This window comes from Apodemus sylvaticus, chromosome 10 (assembly GCF_947179515.1).
Source record: "Apodemus sylvaticus chromosome 10, mApoSyl1.1, whole genome shotgun sequence".
Lineage (NCBI taxonomy): Eukaryota > Metazoa > Chordata > Mammalia > Rodentia > Muridae > Apodemus > Apodemus sylvaticus.
Window position 1 is genome coordinate 91,934,093 of NC_067481.1, and position 27,283 is coordinate 91,961,375.

At 39.3% G+C, this 27,283-nt stretch overlaps 1 protein-coding gene across 2 annotated transcripts in view; it reads left to right on the forward strand.

Annotated features, from left to right (window-relative positions):
- Ranbp17 (RAN binding protein 17) overlaps window positions 1-27,283 on the forward strand; it is a 308,050-nt gene that overhangs the window by 7,635 nt on the left and 273,132 nt on the right. For both annotated transcript variants that reach the window (XM_052196787.1, XM_052196788.1), the window contains exons 2-8: window positions 2,774-2,920; window positions 7,105-7,195; window positions 12,039-12,205; window positions 14,124-14,189; window positions 21,000-21,104; window positions 22,631-22,796; window positions 25,655-25,728. In XM_052196787.1, the coding sequence (XP_052052747.1) occupies window positions 2,774-2,920; window positions 7,105-7,195; window positions 12,039-12,205; window positions 14,124-14,189; window positions 21,000-21,104; window positions 22,631-22,796; window positions 25,655-25,728 (816 nt within the window). The remainder of the gene's footprint in view (window positions 1-2,773; window positions 2,921-7,104; window positions 7,196-12,038; window positions 12,206-14,123; window positions 14,190-20,999; window positions 21,105-22,630; window positions 22,797-25,654; window positions 25,729-27,283) is intronic.

Genomic DNA, 27,283 nt, shown 5'->3' on the forward strand with positions numbered 1-27,283 from the left:
GCATCTGAAACTCCCCCATCTCCTTCCACTTTCCAGAAAATTAGTCTGGTGTTTGGAGAGAAGGTGATAATGACCGTCAGGAGAATGGCCAGCTCCCCTGTTCTGAGCACTGACTTTGCAGGGAGCTTGACGCGGGGTGCAAATGGTGCTTTAGGGACCCGAACATGTTCAAGAACATTTGGTGTCTGCGCTCTGTATTTTACACTGAAATTTCACAGTGCCCCAAGAGTCCCAGGCAGGCACTCACATGTCCCCGTGTGTGTTGGGGGGTTAATAGAAGGAGCGTCCTGCTTCGTGACCAGTCCTTATGTTCCCATGCAGTTCTGGAGAAAGTTCTACTGTGTAGGAAAGGGGCTACTGCCTCCCTAGTCAGAGAAGACTTTTGCTAATTTTGTTAGAAATTTTGTATGTAGCCCACAATGGTCTTGAATTCTCAGTCTCCCTGCCTTGGCATCCTGAGTGCTAGATTGTAGAAATGAGCCACCATGTTCTTCCTCTCCTGTAAGAATGCCAGCATTTGGGTTTAGAGTTGGCTTTAGGGCCCACTCCAAATCTGGAATGATTTTGTCTAAATCTCTTAACTAAGGATTTAAAAGACCCTATTTCGAAAAAGATTATATTCATAAACTCTGGACCTATCTTTTAGGGGATATAGATGTTTGCCTTAAAGTGTTATTACAGTAGTAAGTGTAAAGTATGCTGTGTGCATGCAACTGCTGCCTCTTTTAACTCTGACTGAAACAGTGAGCATGGGACAGTACTCCTGCCTCCTCCCAACTGGTGTGGTTTCAGCTATGCACCAGCATGCCTGGTGAGGGCCTTTATTTTAATGAATCAGTTTGAGACTTTATCTTTGGGCTCTTTAGCAGAACATTCCCAAATTTTGGCTGTGGGTTGTGGCACAGATAGGGAAGTGGGGAGTGTGCAGGAGCAAAGGTGGAAACAAGGATGGGAGCCAGAGCTCTCCTGCCTCACGGTGGCTTGTGGATTTGAGGGCTGTGAAGCCGAGCGCAGCTGTAAGACACACACAGAAATTCAGGCCAGAGCTGAACAGAATTGGCATTTCATTTGGAATATCCCATTATGTTCATTTGGCTACCTGTTTTTTAAAATCTCTGCCAATATTTTTGTCAAGTATGTAATTCAAGTTCCAAGTGAAATCATTTGTTTTAATAAATGGCTTTAACAAGATTCTCTTAAGCCAAGAGGGTGGCCGAACTCACCTTGAGGCTCATTGTTTCCATGTGTTCTGTTTATGGATAGAACCAGTTAGCCTTTGTACTTATGTACTTTAATTAGAGCGTTGTCAGAAATGCTGTAAGATCAAAAGTCAAGACATGGCTCACCTGAAGCACTGTGAGCTCAGAAGGCCCAGATTAGCACACATTAATTATCATTAGATCTTATGTTAGAGGTGGTGGGGTTGGGAACAACAAAAGAGCTATCAGCAGCTTGTGTGTGGTCTTTCTCCCACCCCATCTCTTTGCCCATTATCTCCTAGCTATTTACTGGCCACTGTTTAATGCCTTGAAATGAGTTCTTTCTTCCTTCCTTCCTTCCTTCCTTCCTTCCTTCCTTCCTTCCTTCCTTCCTTCCTTCCTTCCTTCCTCCCTCCCTCCCTCCCTCCCTCCCTCCCTCCCTCTCTCTCTCTCTCTCTCTCTCTCTCTCTCTCTCTCTCTCTTTTTCTTTCTATATTCTTTGTTTACATTCCAAATGATTTTCCCTTTCCCAGTTACCCCCTCCCCATAAGTCCCATAAGCCCTCTTCGCCCCCCCCCCTTCCCCAGTCAACCCCCTCCCACTTCTCTGTCCTGGCAATCCCCTACAGTGCTGCATCAAGCCTTTTCAGGACCAGGGCCCTCTCTTTCCTTCTTTTTGGGAATGATTTGATATGTGAGTTGTGTCTTGGGTATTCAGAGCTTCTGGGCTAATAAGGACACATGCTGCACTATGTTCATAGCAGCCTTATTTATAATAGCCAGAAGCTGGAAAGAACCTAGTTGTCCCTCAATGGAGGAATGGATACATAAAATGTGGTATATTTATACAGTGGAATACTACTCAGCAATTAAAAACAATGAATTCATGAAATTCTTAGGCAAATGGTTGGAATTGGAAAATATCATCCTAAGTGAGGTAACCCAATCACAAAAGGATACACATGGAATGCAATCACTGATAAGTGGATATTAGCCTAGAAGCTCTGAATACCCAAGAGTACATTCTTTTTATCTTAAGTCCCGTAAATGCTGGTTCTTTGCCTATACTACCTTCTTGTCTTCTTCACTTGGCTTACCCTTTAGGTTTGAGGCACTCTTTGGTTTTGAACATTTTAGCATATGTGTAACTTCTTTCAGACTAACTTTGTTAACTTTGTAAAGGAATCTTCTCCTTTGTGTATAGTTACATTGTATAACTCATTTTGTAAATAATTTGGGAAATAGGAAATGTGCTTCTTTTGCCATGACTTTTAAGTGAGTCATTACTGCTCAGTAACTATGTATTGAATGGATGTATATAAGCATATTTCTATATCTCTTGTTTTCTGTGTTTAATTATTCTTTTTTTTTCTTTTTTCCTTTTGGTCTTTCAAGACAGGGTTTCTCTGTATAGCCCTGATTGTCTTGGAACTCACTCTGTAGACCAGGCTGGCCTCAAACTCAGAAGTCTGACTGCCTCTGTCTCCCAAGTGCTGGAATTAAAGGCATGCACCACCACTGCCTGGCTTAATTATTTTCTCATTTAAGTCAAATGTCTTTTTGTTTCCTCTAAAGAGTTTGGCTGAGTTGGAGGCGCTGTGCACTCATCTCTACGTAGGGACCGATCTCACTGAAAGAATAGAGGCTGAGAAAGCACTCTTGGAACTGATTGACAGCCCAGAATGTCTCAGCAAGTGTCAACTTTTATTAGAACAAGGAACAGTAAGTATTCGGTGGGTAGCTGATGGTGACAGCCAGTGCTGATGGCTATAGTGGTGGCTTAGCTGCCATACTCAAAGCTTTTGCCACATCTTGTTGTTGTTATTTTCTGTCAAAGGGGTTAAGCAGGAAAAACTGGAAAAGCCAGGGAGACAAACAGAAAACAACCACAAAGTAGAAATAGACATGTGGTGAAATAGTGTTTTTGGTTCTTGTCCTGGTTTTATGTCACATTTTATATGTCTATTTTAGCAGTGCTGGGGATGAACCAGGGCCTCTCACATGCTAGGGGGGGTTCTCTGCTGCCAAGTCACATCCCTAGCCCTAACAGTTACATTTCAGAAATAAAAAGAGGAAAAAAGAAAAGATAAACAATCTAAGTATCAGGGTATTGAGAAGCGTGCTACCTGCTTCTTTATACCTTCATTCTAGATACGCATCGCTGTCGCTCAGCAGTCAGCAACTGCTAAGAGAACAAGACCATGCTATTGCCTTGTCCTTGTATGTGCATGCATTAAAGGAGTTCACTGTTAGAGAGGCAAATGTGAGTAAGGAGGTGTGAAGTGAGGAGGAGACTACTATATAGAAAGACTGTCTTATAGGACAGGTGACAAATTTTTTAATCAAGAGCCATGTAGTATTTTAGGCTTTGTCAGTCAAAATTGGTATTTCATAAGTATTTCTATAACAATAGAGAAAACAAATATTCATAAAGCTTTGTTGGTAAAATTGAAAATATAATCATTGAATATACTTTTTTATGCCATACTGGTTGGCTGATAAAAAACAGAACAGTTCTTTTGGGGGTTAACTGAGGTTTTAAGGTTGGCATTTTCCATTATTAGACATGATTGCAGATGTTCATATTTAATGAATGTAAATGTAGTCACACAGATTTGTAATGAACTTCCCTTGTTAGACAGGCCTTCACTGTGTAACCTTGGCTGACTTGGAACTCTGTGTGTAGAACAGTCTGGCCTTGAATTCATAAAAATTTATCTGCTTTTGCCTTGAAAGTGCTGGTATTAAAGGTGTACACTGTTAGCTGGCTAAAATTTTACACCATTGGAAATCTTTTCACAAACCTAGGTGCTGTTACATAGTACGCCAGCGATATTTAGCATCGGGTCTGCATTATATGTGCCTTCAAACAGATGACATTGTTATGCTTGTTAAATCTTCTTGATATTTGTTGCTTTGCCTATTATTGTTGCAAATTAATAATACTCTTCGATTAAATATTAGGTAGAAGGTCCTCAGTTGAACAGCAAAATGGATTTTCAGCTTTGGATCTCTAGCTATGTGCTACTGGGAGTGTCAGTGGAGGTTAGAACATTTACTGGTGTTACTACTGGTGTTAGCTTTTCTCAGGGTAGGAACTTGAGAAGTGGCTTGGCAGTGTGTAACATGGTGTTCATTGTTGCTGGAGTGACCCATGTATGACTTACCCTGACATCCCTGTACAAGTACTGTGCCCGTCATAGTAAGCATGAGGCTGGACTCTGACAGAACAAGCTCACTTTATAAGGTAATACAGCCATTTAGGAGTGAAAAATAGTGGCTTATTTTATCTATAGTATTTTATTCTCTTAAAAAAAAAGAAAGAGGAATACAATTTATCTCTGAGTAGTTACTAATCTGCTTTGTTGGGGGGTGGGAACTCAGGGTATTCAGCGTCTTCTGGTTGAAATCTGTAGAGTAGAAGATGAGTCACAGAAGTAAATGACCCCAGGCTCACTGACTAAGGAGAGATTCAGATATTCACTCCAGAATAAATGCTAATAATAACGTAATAATAGTATGAATGATACCAGCTTCACTATCATCATCATCATTATCATCATCATCATCATCATCATCATCATAATCATAATCATTACTAGTTTTTACAAGTTTTGTGAATTTGACCAGTAAACCCTTTTCTGTTTTGTATACTATCACCACAAGTTTGTAATAGATTCCACCTAAGGTTCATATTTAGTTAATGTTTTCTCAGCTTCTTTAAAAATATTCTGGCCTATAGTTCCAAAAGGTAGCAATTCTTGAATAACTTCCCATTCATCCCTGGGCTGGCTGGTTTTGTGTGTCAACGTGACACAGGTTGGAGTTATCACAGAGAAAGGAGCTTCAGTTGGGGAAGTGCCCCCATGAGATCCAGCTGTGGGACATTTTCTCAATTAGTGATCAAGGAGGGAGGGCCCCTTGTGGGTGGTGCCATCTCTGGGCTCACAGTCTTGGGTTCTATAAGAGAGCAGGCTGAGCAAGCCAGGGGAAGCAAGCCAGTAAGAAATATCTCTCCTTTTTAATTTTTTTATTCGATATAATTTATTTACATTTCAAATGATTTCCCCTTTTCTAGCCCCCCACTCCCCGAAAGTCCCGTAAGCCCCCTTCTCTTCCCCTGTCCTCCCACCCACCCCTTCCCACTTCCCCGTTCTGGTTTTGCCGAATACTGCTTCACTGAGTCTTTCCAGAACCAGGGGCCACTCCTCCCTTCTTCTTGTACCTCATTTGATGTGTGGATTATGTTTTGGGTATTCCAGTTTTCTAGGTTAATATCCACTTATTAGTGAGTGCATACCATGATTCACCTTTTGAGTCTGGGTTACCTCACTTAGTATGATGTTCTCTAGCTCCATCCATTTGCCTAAGAATTTCATGAATTTATTGTTTCTAATGGCTGAATAGTACTCCATTGTGTAGATACACCACATTTTTTGCATCCACTCTTCTGTTGAGGGATACCTGGGTTCTTTCCAGCATCTGGCAATTATAAATAGGGCTGCTATGAACATAGTAGAGCATGTATCCTTATTACATGGTGGGGAATCCTCTGGGTATATACCCAGGAGTGGTATAGCAAGATCTTCTGGAAGTGAGGTGCCCAGTTTTCGGAGGAACCGCCAGACTGATTTCCAGAGTGGTTGTACCAATTTGCAACCCCACCAGCAGTGGAGGAGTGTTCCTCTTTCTCCACACCCTCTCCAACACCTGCTGTCTCCTGAATTTTTAATCTTAGCCATTCTGACTGGTGTAAGATGAAATCTCAGGGTTGTTTTGATTTGCATTTCCCTAATGACTAATGGACAAGGGTAAACCCTGGGCAAGGCTGTCACACTGAAGGTCACATTGTATCTATTTTTTACATGTTAACAAAACACTGTTTTTAAATTGTTTTAACTATTTAAAATTATGAAAACCATTTTTAGCTCACAAGCTATGCAAAAATAGAATTTGTTTCATAGATTTTTTTTTGCCAGCTTGTAATCTAGAGGGAAAAAACATTTTTTGAAAGAAATTTGTAGGAATGGAATGAGTATATGAACTGAATTTTGAAAGATAGACATGTATTTATAGAGTTCGAGAAAATTGGTGGTGAGGCTAGAGAGGTGCTTCATAATTGACTGGGGCTCTGCTCCCGGGATCTGCATCCTCTGGCCTCTGTGAAAACTGCACGCATGTGGTGCACATAGGCTCGTGAGCACACATGCATAAACTCAAGTTAAAAATACAAGTCTTTAAACAGAAATGAATATTGATGGCTACAGTGTACTGTCAGACATAAATCTAAAGGAGCACAAAAATCATGGTGGGAAAGTCATTGAAAAATTCTTGTGGACACACCTCCTGAAGCCTGGAGCCAGGTGTGGACACACCTCCTGGAGCATGGAGCCAGGTGTGGACACACCTCCTGGAGCCTGGAGTCAGGTGTGGACACACCTCCTGGAGCCTGGAGCCAGGTATGGACACACCTCCAGGAGCATGGAGCCAGGTGTGGACACACCTCCTGGAGCCTGGAGCCAGGTGTGGACACACCTCCTGGAGCCTGGAGCCAGGTGTGGACACACCTCCTGGAGCCTGGAGCCAGGTGTGGACACACCTCCTGGAGCCTGGAGCCAGGTGTGGACACACCTCCTGGAGCATGGAGCCATGTGTGGACACACCTCCTGAAGCATGGAGCCAGGTATATTTGGAGGTAGGAGGGAAAGCAGATTGTGTAGAACTGCTAGGCCATGTTAAGAGAGTTTTAGTTGAACTTCTTCATTGACATTCCTTTTCCCCATTTACTTGCTGCTGTTGAGATGGCTATGTACACCTCCCTCAACTATGATCTTTTTAGAGAACTTTCGTATAATATTTTGACTATTCTATTTTGTGATGATAATAAAAATTACTATTCTTTACAGACATCCTATGCTCAGCTCCTTGCAGCAACATGTCTTTCAAAACTTGTTACCCGAATCAATCCTTTACCTGTTGAACAGAGGATAGACATCAGTAAGTGATTTGTTAATTTTTTTAAAAACAAATTATATGTTAAAAATAAAAAATTTCTTTTTAAATTTGTTGAGCTTTTATTGGATTTGTAGTTTTAATATTTTAAGATGGGTAAAGTCTTATTCATGCAGTGATGATATAATAGATGAGACAATGTATACTTATACAATTTTATTTATTTAATGATAAATTATATTTTGTATATGTGGTATTTGTTTTTCACTATTATATTTTATCCTTCAAATAAATTAATGAATTATCCACATTTTGCAAATGAGTAAGTCAGATATGATAGGCTCTGACTTGCTCAGGATCATACAACCTGGAAATGGTAGAGTTCTTTTAAATCTGCTAAATCTGTATAGAGTCTAATGCTCTTAATTGATTGGCAACTGAATGCCCAGAAAGACACCAGCTATGTCGTGTTCTTCAGGTTGCTATGCCATGATCAGTTTGGATACATTTAAAACCCACAGCTGATTCCTACTTACAGTAAGAACATCAATACTGTAGAGTAGCCATATATATTTTTTGATAATAATACATTTTGATGTATGCATAACCTTGCACATATAAACAAGCCTAATAGGGTCCAAAAAAAAAAAAAAAAAGGAAAAGTGAAAATATCTGATGTTATAAATAAGATCAAAATTGAGTAGTCAAAGTTACCCTGGGATGTAGTTTGCTTCATTTTCTGATGGTTTCTGCCAGCCTTCAATATGTGGAAAGTTCTACATTTAATACAGCAAAGGAGATACATTTGCAGTTTTTAATTTTAAAAAACTGGTACAAACAGTGTAAACCTAAGTTCTGACTTAGGACATATCTTAAATAGACTTACATTTTCTTAAGAGTACTTTTGGATTCTTAGCCTCACTGAATAGAAACTATCGAGTTCCCTTATATCCCTTCCCCATTATGGACCGCTATTCCTGCTCTCTGCTCAGTTTATATGTTCTCCAAATTTGGACAACGTACAATGGCATGTGTCTGCTGTTACAGTAGTGTATAGAGTAGCTTCCTTCACTACTTTAAAAGTCCCATGTTCTGCTGGTTCTTCCCCCTTTACCTCACCCTGATCTTTGAATGTCCTCAACTGTCTTCTTTCCAGAATATCATATAGTGAGAATTGTAGAGAATATAGCTTTCTCAGATTTCCTTCTTGTAATAAACCATGTCTTTTCATGACTGGACTTAATGATCTCTTTCTTTTTAATTATGAATAATATTCTTTATTGTCTGATTGTACCTAAGTGAAGAATGTTTTGGTTGCTTCCAAATTTTGAAAAAAATTGTGAGTAAAGTTGCTCTAGACAGAAGCAGGTGTACATGGTGCCTTGTACATGAGATTGAGGAGGTCAGAGGCTCTGATATTTGAGATCAACCTTGGCTAAACTGAGTTAATGCTGCACAGCCGGGGAGGCCCTGTTTGCTGGTAGGGAAAGGCACACATGAACTCAGTGATGCCTGAAGCAATGGTGACAGCCCTTCTTGCTTTGTTCCTGAACTTGGGACACTTTCTAGATTAATTTTTAAATGTGATGTCATTTGTAGTTGCTGTTTTCCAGTAGTATTCTAGTTCAAGTGGAGAAAGTTCCTCTTTATTATTCAACTCATTCTTCATGAGTTTTTAATCATAAATGTTCCTGTTACTTAATTCTTAATACATTGTTGAGTTCAACATGCTGGAATGTTGAGAATTTTCACAATTCTTTTCAAGAGAGATGATTGGTTCTTGTAGTATTTTCAGTTTGTATATTAAGATAGTTTCTGGAACAGGACTTGTAGTCAGAGGTTGAATGCTTGCCTAGCATGCCTAAGGGCCTGGCATTCATTCCCAGATGTACAATAAAATAGGTAATAAACGAAGATAACTTTGGACTAAAATACGTTAATAGGTTTCTCTTTACTTGTTTTTCTTGGTAGATATTCCTAAAGGCTTGGTAGTATTTACCAGTGAACTCTTTCTTCCGGGTCTGGTAGAAGACAATTGTTGTCCTAGTAAGGGTTTCCATTGCTGTGAAGAGGCACTATGACCAAGGCAACGGTTTCAGAGGTTCAGTCCATTACCATCATAGCAGGAAGTTTGGCAGTGGGCAGACAGGCATGGTGCTGGAGAAGGACCAGAGAGTTCTACTTCTTCATCCAAAGGCAACAGAAGGATAGACTTTCTCTTGCAGGCAGCCAGGAGGGGGGTTCTCTTAAAGCCTACCCACACATTGACACACTTCCTCCAACAAGACCATACCTTTTTCAACAAGGCCACACCTCCTAATAATAGTGCTACTTCCCATGGGCCAAGTATATTCAAACCACCACAACTATATTATTTACTGTTGTGTCACTATGACCAGTGTACATAGGAGGATGACTCAAAGGAGGATGAGGCTTATTTGGCTCATGTTTTCATAGCATTCATACCATGGTTGTCTGGTCCCATGTGCTTGGGCACAATTGGCATTGGGGTTTGTGGCAAAGGCTAGAGTCTACTTCTTTGCAGATGGGAAGTGGAAGAGTGATGGCAGCACTGATCTGGCTTTCTCCTCTCACCTCTTTTATTTGTTAAGTCCATAGGATGGTACTGCCCATAGTCACGGGAGTTCTTTTCCATGGCTAATCCTCACTGGAAACTCTATCACGCACAAATCCACAAGTGTGCTTCATCAGTCTGAGGTGATTCCAAGTCAGTCAAGTTGACATGGAAAATTGTCCATTGTACTTAGTAATTACTAAACAAATTTCCTTAATAGTTATGAATATTCAGATCATTTACTTATATTTTAAAAATAGTAATACCCTTTTAGAGTAGGGAACATGGGTATTAATTTACAATGATTTGACTTTGGAATTTTTTATGGTACTTTGATCCTAGATAAACAATACTTCAGAATATGAATTCTGATCTTTCCTTGTGTTGGTGATGTGAGGTACTACACTCTCGGGATACTGAGCAGTGACAGCAAGCTGTAGCCTTTTGTTATCTACAAGGGTAAATGATGATGTTCTACACTGTGTGCTACGCTGTGCTTGTGGTTAGATGCAGTAAGGGAAGTTTCAGTTTATGATGGTTTATTAGTGTTTTACTTCATCACAAGCTGAGCAAGGCTGAGATGTAGTTCAGTTGGTTTAGTGTCTGCCTAACATACATAAGCTTAACCCGAACTGCACAAACTAGGCATGTGGTGAAAGACTGGAATCCCAGGACTTGGGAAGTAGAGGCAGGATCATCAGAAATTCAAGGTCATCTTTGACTGCATAGCAAGTTCAAGGCCAGCCTGGGACACTTGAGACCCTGTCTCACAACATACAAAAAGTTGAGTAGCATCTGTACTCTTCAGGAAAAAGTGATCAGCTAGGCAGAGGTGGTACACACATGAGTTCAAGGGCAGCCTGATTTATAAAGAGAATTCAGGACAGCTAGGGCTACACAGAGAAACCCTGTCTCAAAAAAACAAAAACAAAAAATTAGTTATTTTTATTTTGTGCACTGGTGTTTTGCCTGTATGTATGTCTGTGTGAGGGTGTCAGATCCCCTAGACAGGTTTGAGCCGCCATGTGGATGCTGGGAATTGAGCCCAGCTCCTCTGGAAGAGCAGCCAGTGCTCTTAACCGCTGAGCCACCTCTCCTGTCCCTATGTGTGGCTTTCAAACATCTGTTTACTAGTAGTCAGTGAGCTAGTTGGCCATTCGAGATTCACTTCTTGTCACCACAAGCACTTGTGCTTGGAACAGTTACATCTTAGCCTTTTCATGGTTCAGTTTTCCCCGTTGTTCTGTGACGAACCCTCAGAATGAAATTGTTGAGTTATAAGGAAAGTTTGTGCTTGTCCCCACCTTCCCCTTGGAATCCTTTCTTTTCCTTTTGTATGTGCATGTGCAAGTGCTTTACTCCAGAGCCATCTCTGCCTACGCACTTGCTGCTCTTCCGTTTCACCCACAGTTTCCTCAGTTCCTCCATGCAGATATGACCACTCCTTTCTTAATGTGTTTTGGGGTTGGAGGTGTTTCTGCTGAAGCATTTTTAGCTGGGTAGCTTGCGATTGATTTTGCCGAGTTAACTTTTTTTGTAAGCATTATTTTAAATGCTTCAAATATACTTTGTGTACAAGCTTATCAATATTGTATGCTATTATATCTTTATATCATTTAACTAAGATCAGGTTTAAAAAAAATGGTCACAGTCTTTTAGCCTCACACTAAGCACTTATGTGTGTAACATGATGTATGCGTTTCTAAAAGTGACTTGCTATACAGTGCTGCCCAGGCCTCATGAGAGAAAGATTATGGAAACAAGGATACAATTGTAGGGAATGTTTGGTAAAGTACAGATTAAGTGATTTGGAAACACTTGCACCATACAGCAGATGTGGTGCTTTTGTCTTGAAAAGATGTGAAGGCTGTAGGACTCCTTCGAGTTGCAATTTGTGAGGTGCTGTGACATTATGATGTTATGGTCAGATGGAAAGTCATGGGCCAGACTAGGGTGGGGCTATGAAGCACAGGTGACACACACACACATAGTGGGCAGCAGACATCTGAGGCATACATTTTGTGCTGTATCATATTGTACCACTTATGTATTTCGGTGCCACTTAAATAGCTTGGCTCATCTGGCATGCAGCTTTCTGCATTGACCTGTCAGGTTTTTGCATGTGACATCTACAAATACAAAAATGACATTCATTTTAGACTTAAATTAACTCCTTATCAAAATGTAGTTGAATAAGCTCATGTTTTCCAAGTAAATCTCATCAAATTGCATGTCATTGCCCCATCCTTTCCTTCACAAGATTCACATTGCATCTCTCAGAAGTCAGAGTGCTCACCAGTACTCTCTTTGTAGGAAACTACATTCTGAATTACGTGGCGTCCCAACCTAAGCTGGCACCCTTTGTCATCCAAGCTCTGATCCAAGTCATAGCCAAACTCACCAAGTTGGGGTGGTTTGAAGTTCAGAAAGATGAGTTTGTTTTCCGTGAAATCATTGCTGATGTGAAGAAATTCCTCCAGGTAAGAAGGCATGGCTTAGTACCATCTTAGAGCATTAGAGAGTTAGGCTAGCGTTGCTTAGCCTTACTTGGTTCTCTGTGGAAACATTCTTACTTATCATTTATTATTTGTCCTTTGGCTCCGTTATTTGTCAATTAAGAAAAATACTATACCAGAAGAATGAAAGTGTGCTTTTATTTATGACATATATGTATACTGTACATATACATGCAATACTTATGAGGATTTTCATAATTACCTAATTTTCAAAACAGCAATAGGAAGTGAATTTTATCGGAGAAATGAAAAACCTGTGATTTCTGTTGAGTAGCATGCACAGGTTACAGTGACTTCGTGAAGCATAACTGGGAAGCCACAAGTCCTTTGACAGCTTTTTATCCCACACCGTGTCACTGATATAATACATGATATAAATCATAACATCTCATACCTAATTTAGATATTTAAACTTCAAAAAAGAAAGAACAGAAACTTGCAGGGATTTTCACACTTCCTGTTCCACGTTGGAATTCTAGCTTTGTAGACCAAGTATCAGGACCAAGAAGCTATCCCTAGTTCTTATTTGCCTCTTGCTTCCTTTGTAAATAATTTAGGTGTTTAGTGATAGATATTTTTATATCTGTGTAATTTCTAATTGCAAGGTAAGGTTAACTTGGTGTTTAAGAGTTTTTGGGCTGGAGAGATGGTATAGTGGGTAAAAGTGCTTGCTATGCCAAGTCTGATGATTGTTGTGAATCCTCAGAACCCATGTAAAAGCTAGACACAGAAGCAAAAGCCCCTGTACTTCCAGGTGTTTAAAATAAAAAGAAAGAAGGAAGGGAGGAAGGAAGGAAGGAAGGAAGGCAGGAAAGAAGGGAGGGAGGGAGGAAAGAAGGTAGGTAGGTAAGTAGGTAGGTAGGTCTTTAGACTGTTAATTGGTTAGAGGGCTACACCATGCAACTTTATTGAGTGAATGCACACATAGTAGCCATGATTCAGTGCATAGGAATTAGGAAAACTATAGGGAATTAAAATGCATTATCTGATGCTCAGAGCTGATCATTGGTGGTCCTGAGATAGCATGAACTTAATTATGCCTATAATCATGTTGCTTAGTTTCTATATAAGTTAGTAGGGATGACCAGCTGTGAGATGAGATGTAAAGAGCACATCTGGGCACACTTTTTTGGTACTACTGCATTGTAATTTGATCCTGCATTTCTTAATTCCATGCTTTCTAGTATGATTTTGTAATAGGATAATTTGTTAGTAATGTGCACATGAGATATGAATTGAAGGTTTTACAATTAAATGTAAGCTAATTAGAAACATTATGGAAACTATACCCTATCGATAGCCATACATTACCTTACTACCTTGGGTGCTCTGGATGTCCTCATTAAGGTAGCTGACGACTAGACACGTGCACTGCTCAGTGATATTAAAAGAGCCTAAGTGATCTTTTCTGATATTAGATCAAGAGATTTAAATTAGTTTCCAAGCTACTTATTAATTATTGAATGCAGCTATCACAGTAGGCCGCAAGCAAATTTCTAGAACAAAAACCATTTTTCTCCATTCTTAAGATTGTAGGAAAAGTACTAAATTAAATGTTATTTTGAAGCTTAGATTATTATGGGTTGTAAATGCTGGGAAACATATAAAGTGATGTGCATTTCTAAGGTAGGTATACATTTTCTCCTTAACTCCATGTACCAAAATTTATCTTTCAAAAATGAGTTCAAAATTCTTTTAGAAAGAAATAACAATATTTTTTAGAATAGAATAGAAATAACAATACTTTTTCCTACATACTTTTAGGGACCATTAGGGACACAGTTACTAGGTAACTGTGATGCTCTGACATTTAATTTTTAAAAGTATCATTTGGTTTACACTTCAGAACTAATCATGTCTTCAATTGGTTATTTTTCAAAAGGGCACAGTGGAACACTGCATAATAGGAGTGATAATCCTTTCCGAATTGACTCAGGAAATGAACCTGGTAAGCTTTTCAATGTAAAAGGACATGGAATTTGCTTAGGTAATATTGTTTCTTTGTGGCAAAATATATAGTTGTTTTGTGGCATGAAACGCTTAACTGTTGGTTAAGTTTTTAAGTATTTGTTTTATTAGTTGGAAAATTAGGTTAGAATTCTTTCATTAAAAATCACAACCATAGGAAAAACCACAGAATAACATCATGGGAAATAGGATACATACTTGGAGAACGGGCTTTTCATTCCTGTAGATGTAATAATGTAGTAACCATAAAAATGAATTGTATAGAAAAAGTAACACAGACTTTTATGTGTTTAGAAGTAAAGGGCAAACAATTGAAAAGACTGATTCTTACCCATGGGCGAATGGCAGGGCCCATCCGGAAACAGACGGCTTGTCATTCTGCCACTTTCTAGCTTGAGTTTCTCACCCTGTACAAGGAGCATTTCCAAAAACTACACCTCCCGAAACAGGGCTCCTTGAGCTCAGCAGCTGAGGACGTGTCCCCTGTCATGTCCCCTTTTGCTGTCAGCATGGGTTTCATTAGTAGGAGAAAAGTAGAAGTTGTGCTCTACGTGGAGTAATTTTATAAAGGGGAGTTTGGGCCGTGAGATTGGCCTCCTCCTGACTGTGCTTGTGTGTGTGGAATGTGCGTGTGCACATAAGGAGAGCTGCTGTCGGACAGCTGGCTCTCTTTGTAGGCACAGTGTAGCCACAATATGGCATAATTGAAACAAAAGCAATTTGATTACTGTTCAGTGATGAATTAAGACAAATGTCATAGAATTTCCACATATTAGAAACACCTTAGTGTCTGCGCCTGGCAGCTTTGCTTCTTACAGTTCTGTGGCGATTGTCTGCATGGCACTGCCTCTCCATTTCAGGAATCACCAGCTTGTGGGCAGGAATATGATGACAGGGACCTTGCCTAATCTGTGAATGAGTTTGAAGAACTGGAGCTCTCCTTAAAAATAGTTTTAGCATATCAATTTACTTCATAAAAGTAAGACTAGGGCCAGAGCGAGCGGGGCTAGAGCAAAAGGGAAAAAGGAAGGGTTCCTAGACTGGCATAGGAACCACAGGCTCCTGACCTTCATACTTGCTAACTTGAAAACTGGTTCCTATCCTACTTTACAACCAGTGGCAGTATAGGCTACCCTGCAAGTGAGGACTTTAAGGTACCTCAGCTCCCTAGTTCCTAGTTCCTCACTTAGCTTCTCATTAAATGGCAATGTGGATTCTAATAAATGCATATCTTCGAGAGCTTGCTTGGAGAGCAACCAAGTATCTTTTAAAAAATACAAAGGAACTTTCAGTAATGTTAGGAGAGCAGGACAAAGATTTCTCTTGACCACTTGATAAGCTGACATCATGGTGCCCTCCCCCCACATTCCCACAGCCCCAGGGAATACTTTTACATTTTCTTCTACAAAGACATTCATTCTTTCTCTTACATGATCATGATACAACCATTATATTTTTAAAAAGTGACATTTTGCTATTTAGTCCTGTTTTCCCTCACATTCAGCACTAGCATGTTCTTAGAGTTGATGCCTGCCTGGGATCAAAATGTTTGCTTTTCACACTGTTAGTCTTCTTCAGTCTGGGCGGATTAGTCAGAGGGAGGATTCCCTCTGCTTTACAACCTGTCTTAGTCAGGGATACTATTGCTGTGAGGAAAAACGTGAATAAAGCAACTTGGGGACAAAAGGGCTTAATTTACTCAGTTCCATGTAAGGCTCATCCTCTATACAGTGAGGGCAGGAACCCAGGCAGGCAGGAGCCTGGAGGCAAGGGCTAGTGCAGAGGCCACAGAGGCTGCTGCTTACTGTCTTGCTCCCTATGCTTGCTCAGCCTGCTTTCTGATACAATGCAGGACTACAGGCCCATGGATGGCACCACCCATAATGGACTAGGCCTCTCCTCATTAATCATGAGTTAGGAAAATGCCATACAGCCAGATCTTATGGAGGCATTTCTCAATGAAGGTTCCCTCTGTTTATATAACTCTAGTTTGTGTCAAGTTGACATAAAACTATCCAGCGCACAACCTGACACATAAAGCTTACAAGCTGGTTGTTTTATAAAACATCTCTTATTTTGAGATTGTTGAGTGTTTCCTCATTATTAAATCCAGATTACATTGATTTATCAGGACATCAGCAATGATACTATGGCTTCCTTAGCATCTCCTGGCAGGAAGCATATGGTTTGAGTTGTCTAATAGTGGTCAATGCTCACTTTGATTTCTTAATTAAACATTTCTTTACTCAGCTTCCTTATTCTTTTTCTCTTTGTAATTATTAAATTTTTAGTGGAGAAGTACTTCATCCTTCTGAAAATAGCCTATTCGTCACCAAACTTATGTTGTTAATATAGGTTTCTAATTTTATTTAATAGATTATGATTTACCAGTAAGAAATCTTTCAAGTCATCCTTTGTATCCATTTAACATTCCTTTGATTTTTTTTTTTTTTTTTTTTTTTTTTTTTTTTTTTTTTGGAGAAGGGATCTCATGTAGCTCAGGATGACCTCACATCCTCACAATTTGCAATGTAGCTCAGGCTGACCTCACATTTGCTATGTAGTAGGGAGTGAGTAGCTTTGAACTCCCGATCCTCCCACTCCCCAAATACTGGGATTTTAGGGATGTTCCATTATGTCTGTCCTCTTCTGTTCCTCTAATACAAGATGTTCCAGGTTATCCACAGAACAAAGCCACTCCTGTGATCCTACATCTGGGAGGCTGAGGCAAGAGGATCATGAATTTGAGGCCAGGTTGGGCTGCAGAAAGATCTTGTATCTCCAAAGTAATACTGTCTCCTTCCAGACTTGAAAGTATGATTTTTGGCTTTATAAGTTGGAAAAATATACTTCTGTTGAGCAGATTTTACTGAGCTTAATTTGCGGGTGAAGGCATAATTTTCTACTTCAACTAGTATTTCTGCTGATAGATTTACATGCATTAAGTCCTGTGTTATACAGTGTTCAGAAGTGTACTGTATATTCATTCAGTGTGGTTGTGGTTGTATCTTTTTTTCTTTATATGTATTTATTTTTTATTTTTATTTTTTAAGACATGGTTTCACAGTGTCATAGCCCTGTCTACTCTGGAACTCACCAGATAGATAGACCAGGCTGGCCTTGAACTCCAAGAGCTCTGCCTGCCCCTGCCTCTGTCTCCTGAGTGCTGGGATTAAAGGCGTACACCACCATTCACTGTCTAAGTATGGATGTATCTTAAGAAAAAGATCTAAACTTAATTTTCCTAAGAGTTAAAAGATTGTAAATGTTATCCTTTATTTTAGATGTCAAATCTGTCATTCCATGAATATATATGTTATATAGTTATCAAAGCAAAATTGGCATGCCTACACAGTAGGTACATACATGTGCAATATGAAATGGTTCTGCAGTCTCTCAAAAGAATATCTATACAGGTAGCCTCATGCAGTGAGCATGCAAGCTGTGTGGAAGGCACTGGGGGAGCAGCTTTGACTTCAGCGCTATGGCCTATTGCTTTGTACAAATTTCTTACTTTTTTCAGAGCTCTTTGAGGTCCCCCCCCCCCCCGCAATGTATTTTCACTCTTCTTCCCCTGACTCCCCGAGATACACCCCACTCCTAGATTTTTTTTTAAAGAATTCTGCATGATTTTTTTTCAAAAAGAGGTAATGACATCCTTTATTGAGAGCAGATAGACTGTTAGCATTGCACCTAGGATGTATAAGGCACTCCATAAACTTACGATTCTTTTCTTCATGTTCTGTATATATTAAATAGTATGCATTTTACCAATTGGTTTGAGGATTGATTAAGTAAAATAACATGCTAAGAATGTAGTCTAAACAGGACTTGGGATGCTGTATACTTCTACTGATTTTTATGGAAAAGGTTTTGAGAGCATGAGAGATGTGGGAGAGATGAACCTTAAAGTTTGATTTAGTGAAGGAGGGCTGGGGAGATGACTCAGCAGGCAAAGCACTTGACATGCAGACATGACAACCAGAGTTCGCATCCCCAGAATTCATGAAACAGCCTCCTGGGTGTGGCAGTCTGCCCATAATCCCAGTGCATGGCTATGTTATATAGTTATCATGTTCTTCAGAAACAAGAACTCAACAGGGCTAACGGGCTAGATAGATTAGCCAGAAGGTGTACTGAGATTCAGCAGGAGACCCTGTCTCAATATATAAAGGTGCAGGTGATCAAGGTAGACACCCAGAATCAACATCAGACCTCCACACATATGCTCACATATGTATGTTCATACATACATGCACGCCATACAGACACAGAAAGGAAGTTTGATTTAGAGCAGATACTGCAAATGATGATTAAATCATACATTGGCTACTTCGAGTGACTGCTTGCTATAGTTCCTTTGGACTTTATTATGTTTAATATTTTATAAGTAAATGCGACATTTAAGAATAGTCTGAATTGTATGCTAGAGTTTAGAAAGTATCAGATAATCAGTTCTTCTCTTACTATATATATTTATATTTATTTCTTTTTTTATTTTTTGTGTTTTTGATATTTAATTCTTTTATTTTGAAGGGTTTTTTTTTATTCGATATATTCTTTATTTACATTTCAAATGATTTCCCCTTTTCTGGGCCCCCACTCCCTGAAAGTCCCATAAGCCCTCTTTCTCCCCCCCCCCTGTTCCCCCATTTACTCCTTCCCACTTCCTTGTTCTGGTATTCCCCTGTACTGCTGCACTGAGTCTTTCCAGAACCAGGGGCCACTCCTCCGTTCTTCTTGGACATCATTTAATATGTGGATTATGTCTTGGGTATTCCAAGTTTCTAGGCTAATATCCACTTATTAGTGAGTGCATACCATGATTGATCTTTTGAGACTGGGTTACCTCACTTAGTATGATGTTTTCTAGCTCCATCCATTTGTCTAAGAATTTCATGAATTCATTGTTTCTAATGTTTGAATAGTACTCCATTGTGTAAATATACTACATTTTTTGTATCCATTCCTCCATTGAGGGACATCTGGGTTCTTTCCAGCTCTGGCTATTATAAATAGGGCTGCTATGAACATAGTGGAGCATGTGTCCTTATTGCATGCCGGGGAATCCTCTGGGTATATGCCCAGGAATGGATTGGGAAAGGATCTTCACCAACCCTAAATCCTACAGAGGGCTATTATCTAATATATACAAAGAACTCAAGAAGGTAGACCCCAGAGAACCAAATAACCCTATTAAAAAGTGGGGTACAGAGCTAAACAAAGAATTTTCACATGAACTTCGAAGGGCTGAGAAGCACCTTAAGAAATGTTCAACATCATTAATCATTAGGGAAATGCAAATCAAAACAACCCTGAGATTTCGCTTCACACCAGTCAGAATGGCTAAGGTCAAAAAATCAGGAGACAGCAGGTGTTGGCGAGGATGTGGAGAAAGAGGAACACTCCTCCACTGCTGGTGGGATTGCAAGAAATCAGTCTGATATTTAATTCTTAAAGCAGCAGGAAAAATGTTTTCCTGCTGTCTTTCAAATAGCAGAAGAGATAGATAGTAAATCTACAATAAGTTTAGGCCACAGTAGTAATAACTACCAGAACTGGCCTTGTTTATTTCCTGTTGATAAATGGAAATATATAGCATATATGTTATATATATGTATTGTATATGTGCATTATACTTATATATTCGTCGGGGAAAGGAGCCAGTACTGGTGACAAAACCTATTTCATGAGTATTAAGCAAGTATTCCTAGTACCACTGTGTAAATAATTTTTACATTTTAGGCTAGGGACTAAAATTCTCTAGTCTTAGTGATTTATACTTTTTTTTAAAAAAAGATTTATTTATTCATATATTATATATAAGTATAATTCTTAAAAAGTTAATTTCTGGGCTGGAGAGATGGTTGGAGAGAGTGGGTAAGAACACTCTTCCAAAGGTCCTGAGTTCAAATCCCATCAACCACCTGGAGGCTCATAACCATCTGTAATGGGATCCAATGCTCTCTTCTGGTGTGTTTAAAGAGAGTTATAGTGTAGCTACATATAATAATAAATCTTTGGGCCGGAGTGAGTGGGGCCAGAGCGAGCAGAGGTCTTGAGTTAAATTCTCAGCAACCACATGAAGGCTTACAACCATCTGTACAGCTATAGTATACTCATATAAATAAAATAAATAAATAAATCTTTAAAAAAAAAAAGATTTCTGGCCAGGTGGTAGTGGTGCATGCCTTTAATCTCAGCATTCAGGTACAGGCAGGCAGATCTCTGTCAGTTCAAAGTCTATATAGCTAGGTCCATGACAGTCACAGCTACATAGTGAGACCCTGAAAAAAATCATTTCTGTTAGCTAATAAAATATTCCAAGATGACATGCTGTGTACATAGTCAAACTCTTGAGTATATTTCTACTTTTGTTTTCAAAATTTTAGTGATATAAAACCAGTGACATTTAAATACTTTCATATAAAATATTTTGTAACTGATTCATTTAGCTGATTCTCAGAATTTTAAGAGTATTTTATTAGAGGTGGCAGTGTAGGTGTTCTGTAGGTGGCATTTGAGAGTTAGGGAAGTTATTTACATTATAAACACTATTGGGCAGAGTTCAGGAACCCATGATGTCAGTGTCTGTTGTGTTTATTACCTGTCCTACATTGGCACTGAAACAATGGTAGTCTTTGGGTGGGTTCTCACACTCTCTCCATCCTGAGGAATTGCCATCAAGTCTCCCTCCTGGGCTTTGGCTAACTAGTGCGATTGTTACATAGTACATTTGCCTTACATTTCCATGGCTTCGGTTAAAATTAACTAATCTTGACCTTTTTAGGTTGATTATTCCAGACCTTCAGCAAAACATAGGAAAGTAGCTACCTCATTCCGTGACACATCTCTAAAAGACATTCTAGTGTTAGCGTGCTCTCTGCTGAAACAGGTAAGTCAGCTGCTAGCTTGGCTTCCTAGAGTAACCTGGGACATCAAGTGCTTTGAATGAATCTCCGGTACATTGTTTTCTTCTGATTTTTCCTTTATGAGACTTGTTGTAGTTAGTCTTAAATATGGTAAATCTGTACAGACTCTACTCCCTGGGTGTGGGAGATTGACGCCTTAGAGAATTCAGTGTTTGTGTTTAGGCAATAGTAGTTTTGACCTTCTTATTGTTGATTTTTACTTGGACAGACTAATTTGTTTTAATTTCTGCCTGCCCATACAGAAAACTATAGTTTTCCATTTTTTTATAGTTTTCCCAGAATTTTTTTAAATACTTTCTTTGAGAAATATGAATTTCCTACTTGTTTTTAGTGTGCCATGGAGCACGCACGGCCTTCCTAATTATAAGGCTCTGTTGCAGTAGGAAGGATTCCATCCCACTGCTCAAGCTTGTTTGTTTGGTGTTATGAAGCACTGACCAAACATCTCATTAAGAGCTTTGCTTCCTGTCTGTTCAGTTCTCTGTTATAGGTTAGGTGTCCTTCATAAGTACTTGGGAAGGACTTATGAAGTATTTTAGACTTTGGAGTTTTTTAAATTTTAGAATATTTGTATAACTTTACCAGGTGAAAATTTCAAAATCTGAAGTGTGAAATTCACCAAAATCCAAACTTGAGTGCTCAAGAAATTTTACATTGCAGGCTATTTCAGATTTTAAGTTGTTTAGATTAAATTTGTTATCTTGTATGTTAACATGTAGTAAGCCTAATTAAATGACTATTTTAAGAATATTCTTGTAGTTTGGAAAAATTTACAAAGGTAGATAACATAGTAGAGTTGATGTTTTTGAGCTCCTCATCTGACTGAGTGGCACTGCCTCTGGTCAGTCTGTTTGCATGTATTCCTCTCTACATACCTCATCTCTCTTTTGTATTACTCTTGGAGATGTCTGGGCCTCTCTACAAATAATTCATAATGTCCATGAGGTACTTTGAGGCTGTGTGGGAACCGGCCTTAGGAAAAGCTGGTCAGGACTGTGCTCCAGAAGATGTGGCCTTAACAGCACTCACTGCCTTCACTATAGAATACCTCTCCTTTACACCAGATGCTGTCCCAGATTTTTTTGAAGAAAATTAAGCCTCAGCTTTTGTTGTTTTTATTTTTAGAAACAGGGTTTCTCTGTGTAGCTCTGGCTGACTTGTAACTTAACTCTGTAGACCAGACTGACTTTGAACTCAAGATACCTGCCTGCCTCTGCTTCCTTGAGTGCTGGGATTAAAGGTATGTTGTCACTACATCTGGCCTCTTAACAAGTTTAGAAGGCAATCTGCAACATGTAGTATATTTTTATTCTCATTTTACAAGGTGAAATTTGAAAGTAGTTTGTTGTAGAAATGTGTGGACAATGATTTTTACCATTTTTTATTTTTACTAATTTTTATTTCATATTAGATAAGTATTGAAATTTATGAAGTTATAACTCTTTTAGTGATAATGTTTTATTGTAATGTTTTATTTCTAAATTTGAAGGTGTTGGCCAAACCTTTAAATCTTCAGGATCAAGATCAACAAAGTCTGGTAATGCAAGTCTTAAAGTTGGTCCTCAGCTGCCTGAACTTTGACTTCCTGGGCAGCTCAGCAGATGAATCTGCGGATGATCTCTGCACAGTGCAGATTCCAACAACCTGGAGAACAAGTAAGAAGAAAGAAGGAAGGGTTAACATGAGCTGGTCAGCGTACAAGGTGCAGAATTGACCCGGCCTGTGCTATAGCACTGGTTCATTGTGAGTGGTCTAAGTCAGAACAGCTAGGAATAGTAGTAAAATGCTTTGTCCAGTTCATGTCATACTAACAGAAATACTTTGATTTCAAGAAAAAAGACAAGTGCTAGAGCTGCCTACATAGGTAGTGGAGAGGGTCTGATAGTTACTAAGAGGTCTTGTTCAGACTTTCAAGGTGAACGAATCAGATTAAGGGCCTGAGCAGAGTTGGGGTTTATTGTGTGACAGGAGGGACACCCAGAAGAAAGCAAGAAGTCTCTTCCACATGGCATAAAGATAATGTCACTAGGGTTTCTCAGGGCAGATGTGGGGCAGGGACTGGAGGTTGAGACTTTATTCTAGGTTGGATCTTCACCTGTGCAACTGGGAGACAAACTGACTGCCATTGGCTCTGTGGTGGGACATCTCCCTCCTATAGCTGTGTTCCTTGCAAAATTAAACTAGAAAAGCATCAGATTTAGGGATATCAGATAGAGGGTTAACATAACATTTTTTTTAAGGACTTCCAATTTAGGAATAAAAGATTAATAAACAAGGGATTTAGTGTTCTATGTCTTGGTGAGTGATAATGTCATAAACCAACATGTATAATAAAAATCACAGGCTAAAAATATGTATGTACACCTGAATGCATTCAAAACTTGGCTCAATATGGCTGGAGGATTGTGTTGGGCTCGCTGACTGTGGTGCTGTAGTGTTGTTTTTACAAGAGCTAATCACCACTATAGTGATTAGCTCTTGTAACTATATATATATATATATATATAATTTATTAATCTCAGAAAGTTTAACTCTTAAGTTGGATATATAAGGTGAAGACTAGAAGTGAACTTTTAAAGGATGTGCTTAGAGATAGAGACAAGGTAAAGCACTCCCAAGACAAGAGTGGAACATCTGCTACATAATTTTTAACAATTGAACAAATAACTTGGAAGAGAAAGTTAATGACATTTACAAAGTAGAATTTAAAAAGCAAGATGTAGACTAGAAAACACATGTGCGAAAATTAGGTGAAGCCACCCAATTGGGATTTGACTGTTGGAAGTTCTAGAAAGAGAGAGAGTAGGAAAAAATAGAAGGAAGCTGAAAACCCAACCAGCAGTGAAGGATGGAATATGCGTAGAAGCTGCACAGGTGCCCAGCATTATGATATGCACTTGCTTCTCATGCTGTCCCAGAAAGACAGCTTGCTGTGCACGAGGAAGAAAAAGTCCCTCTCTGTGGGTTTCACTCAGAGTGGCGATAGGCTGCTCGGTGACAGGAGGGACTCACAGTGGGTTAGCAGCCTCAGACCTCTGCAGGATTTCAAATTCAATGGAAATTATTAAAAGCAAAGATGAGCCGGGCGGTGGTGGTGCACACCTGTAATCCCAGCACTCTGGGAGGCAGAGGCAGGTGGATTTTGAGTTCGAGGCCAGCCTGGTCTACAGAGTGAGTTCCAGGACAGCCAGGGCTATACAGAGAAACCCTGTCTCAAAAAACCAAATCCAAAAAACAAAACACACACACACAAAAAGCAAAGATGCCTTTTTAGACATGCAAGTCCTTCCAGATTACTCCCTCATGTACTTGCTTTCAGCAAACTATTTAACATACAAATCAAAGAACCCTTCAATCAAGATGACAAAAAACAGATGTAAAAAGACAGGATGTGACAAAGGGCCAGCCAGTTGAGGTTGATCAGTAGGTGACAGGAGCAACAAATGGAAATGATGTTTGGTGATACTGGTTGTATGGAAATGTTAACAATTTTATTTTGGTGAATTTGTGAAAACATTTGGCAAAAATTAGTGACACAGATAAATACAACTAAGCCAAGCTCCATGCTTAGCTTCAGTCTGAGAGCGCTCTAAGGGTGAGGTAGTGATGATAATGTCTTCAGCTCAGATCTTATTCTTTACAAGGTTACAAAGTAAACACTTTAGAACTGATCATATCACAAGTTGTCATTGTAGTGGGAAGAGAAAGGGTGGATAGTTCAGAGAATGTTGGAGATGAGATTTCAGGGTAAGTTAGAGAACTAACACAGTTAAGGTAAGGGTTTAGATGGTATCAACTGAAACTGTATGATGACCATTTTATTTTAAAGATTTATTTATTTTATGTATATGAGTATACTGTAGCTGTCTTTAGACCAGACACCAGAAGAGAGCATCAGATCCCATTACAGATGGTTGTGAGCCACCGTGTGGGTGCTGGGATTTGAACTCAGGACCTCTGAAAGAGCAGTTGGTGTTCTTAACCTCTGAGCCATCTCTCTAGCCCCATGATGATCGTTTTTTAAATGTATATATATGAATGAGACAGGATACAGCTGCTTTTTATACGATTTCTAGTGCTGCTTATCCCCATATTTATTATTTTAGTGTAAATACAAACTGACATTGTACTTAGCAGTGTAGATACTCTTCAGAACTAAGGGTCATCTTAGCAATTTTTTAAGTCCATACTGTTTGACTTATCAAAGGAAGAAAAAACCCCTTAAGAATCAAAATAGTCCAGCTGTAAGCAGGCTGTGATTGCGGATACCTTTAATCCCAGCTCTCAGGAAGCAGAAGCAGTGACAAGATCTCTTAATTCTAAGGCAGCTTGGTTCATAAAGCAAGTTCCAGGACAACCAGGGATACATAGAGGCTTGGTCTCGAAAAGTCAATATTAAATAAATAAATAGCCCAGCTACAGTGAGTAGCCACACGTAAAGGTCTAACATTCTTATGTGTGTGATAATCTTTTAGTGAAATTAATGGTGTTAGAAAAATCATTTCTTTTCCAGTTTTCCTGGAGCCAGAAACATTGGATCTTTTCTTCAATTTGTATCACTCGCTCCCACCACTGCTGTCTCAGTTAGTAAGTACAAGTCATTCGTTAGTCTTTAAAGATGTAAGACCCGCCATAGTTGGTCGCTACTGTTTTGCATTGCTGGGAATTGCACTCGTGGCCCCACACCTTTGGTGTTAGTGTGATAACTGAGCCGCATGCCAGTCTAGCATCTGGTTTTCCTTGGAGAGGGTCTGTGTGCAGCCCATGCTGCCTCCCAGCTTGTCCTCCACCCTCATCCCTGGTGCCAGGCTCAGCCTCTCCATGGGGTTCTTTTCTAACCTGAAGTAAGGGTGATATATAGGGTGATATATTGAATATATTTACTTCAAAATTTTTATGCATTTAATTGAGTTCTATTTCCCTAGTAATTCTCTCACTTCTGAATGTATTTTGTTAAATTTACATGTCTGTTAACAGAACCTGTTAACAGAATTTATTAGCAGTTAACTCCACTTTGTGATTGATCAGTAACTGATCTTGGCTTCTGCCGAAGCCAGGACAGCCTACCAACCTCTACCAATATCTCAGTCCCTAACCAGTGCTCACCTTGCTCAAGTGTAGTGCGCCACTAGGACTGTCCTTCTAAGCGTCTCTTCTCTTCATCAGCTGCTTGGCTCATGTCTTAGGTCTGACTGGCAGCCTCCGTCTGAGGTTGCTTGGTGCCCCTCACTCGTGATGCCCAGCTTTTAAAATGTCTTTGTTACACAGAACTTTGACACTTTGAGCATCATCTTTTTTGAGTCTTTAAGATCTAGCAATGTTGGAAAAAAATGCTAAGTTTAATATTTAAGCTACTAGAAATTAGAGAATCGTGTCTGTGGAAAAGTGTTCCAGATTTAAAGTGCATTTGTTTAAATGTCACTTAGAAGGAAGACTTGTATTACCAAGTGCTCTCCTATTGAGCTGCATCCCTAACCCAACACGTCTATTCTTGAATCTAGAGTTTATAGCTTTAATCTGAGTTTCATAGGGTGCTTATCTGAGGTTGTGCCTTAGCTTCTTATCTTTTAACCAGTAAATTGATTTTAGTTGTTTAAAAAGCATGAAGTCATGATTATGTTTTAGTATAAAGCAAAAATATACTCATGATTAAAAAATGCAGAAGAGAAGTCTGCTTTGGGGTAACTAGCTTGATGCCCTGTTATGTGGTGCTTATCTTGCTTCATGCTCACAGTGACCTTTCAAGGTTAATAACACTGTCCTCAGTACTGTTCTGTTTAGGTCAGTAGGTTGACCTGAACAGAAAACAGGCCCAAGTGTCTGATTGACTTTCCCCCAGGTAATACAGTAGATATTGGCATTGAAATTAAAGCCTTTTTAACCTCTAAACTGTGCACTGGTGTTTTGCTTTGAATATCCTGATAATTCCTAGTCATGTGCATTAGAGTTGGTTAAGGAGGGTAGTTTTTTGTTTTTTAACAGTAAAGGAAGTCAGCAACTGGAGTATGGTCCAAACAAAGATTCTCATGTTTGTTCTCATTCTTATCCTTATCACAAAGTCCAGACATTTTTTATGAAATCTCCTAATAGAAATATTTTTACTTTGGCAACTAGTGGTAATTTTAGCTGGGCAAGTAAATAT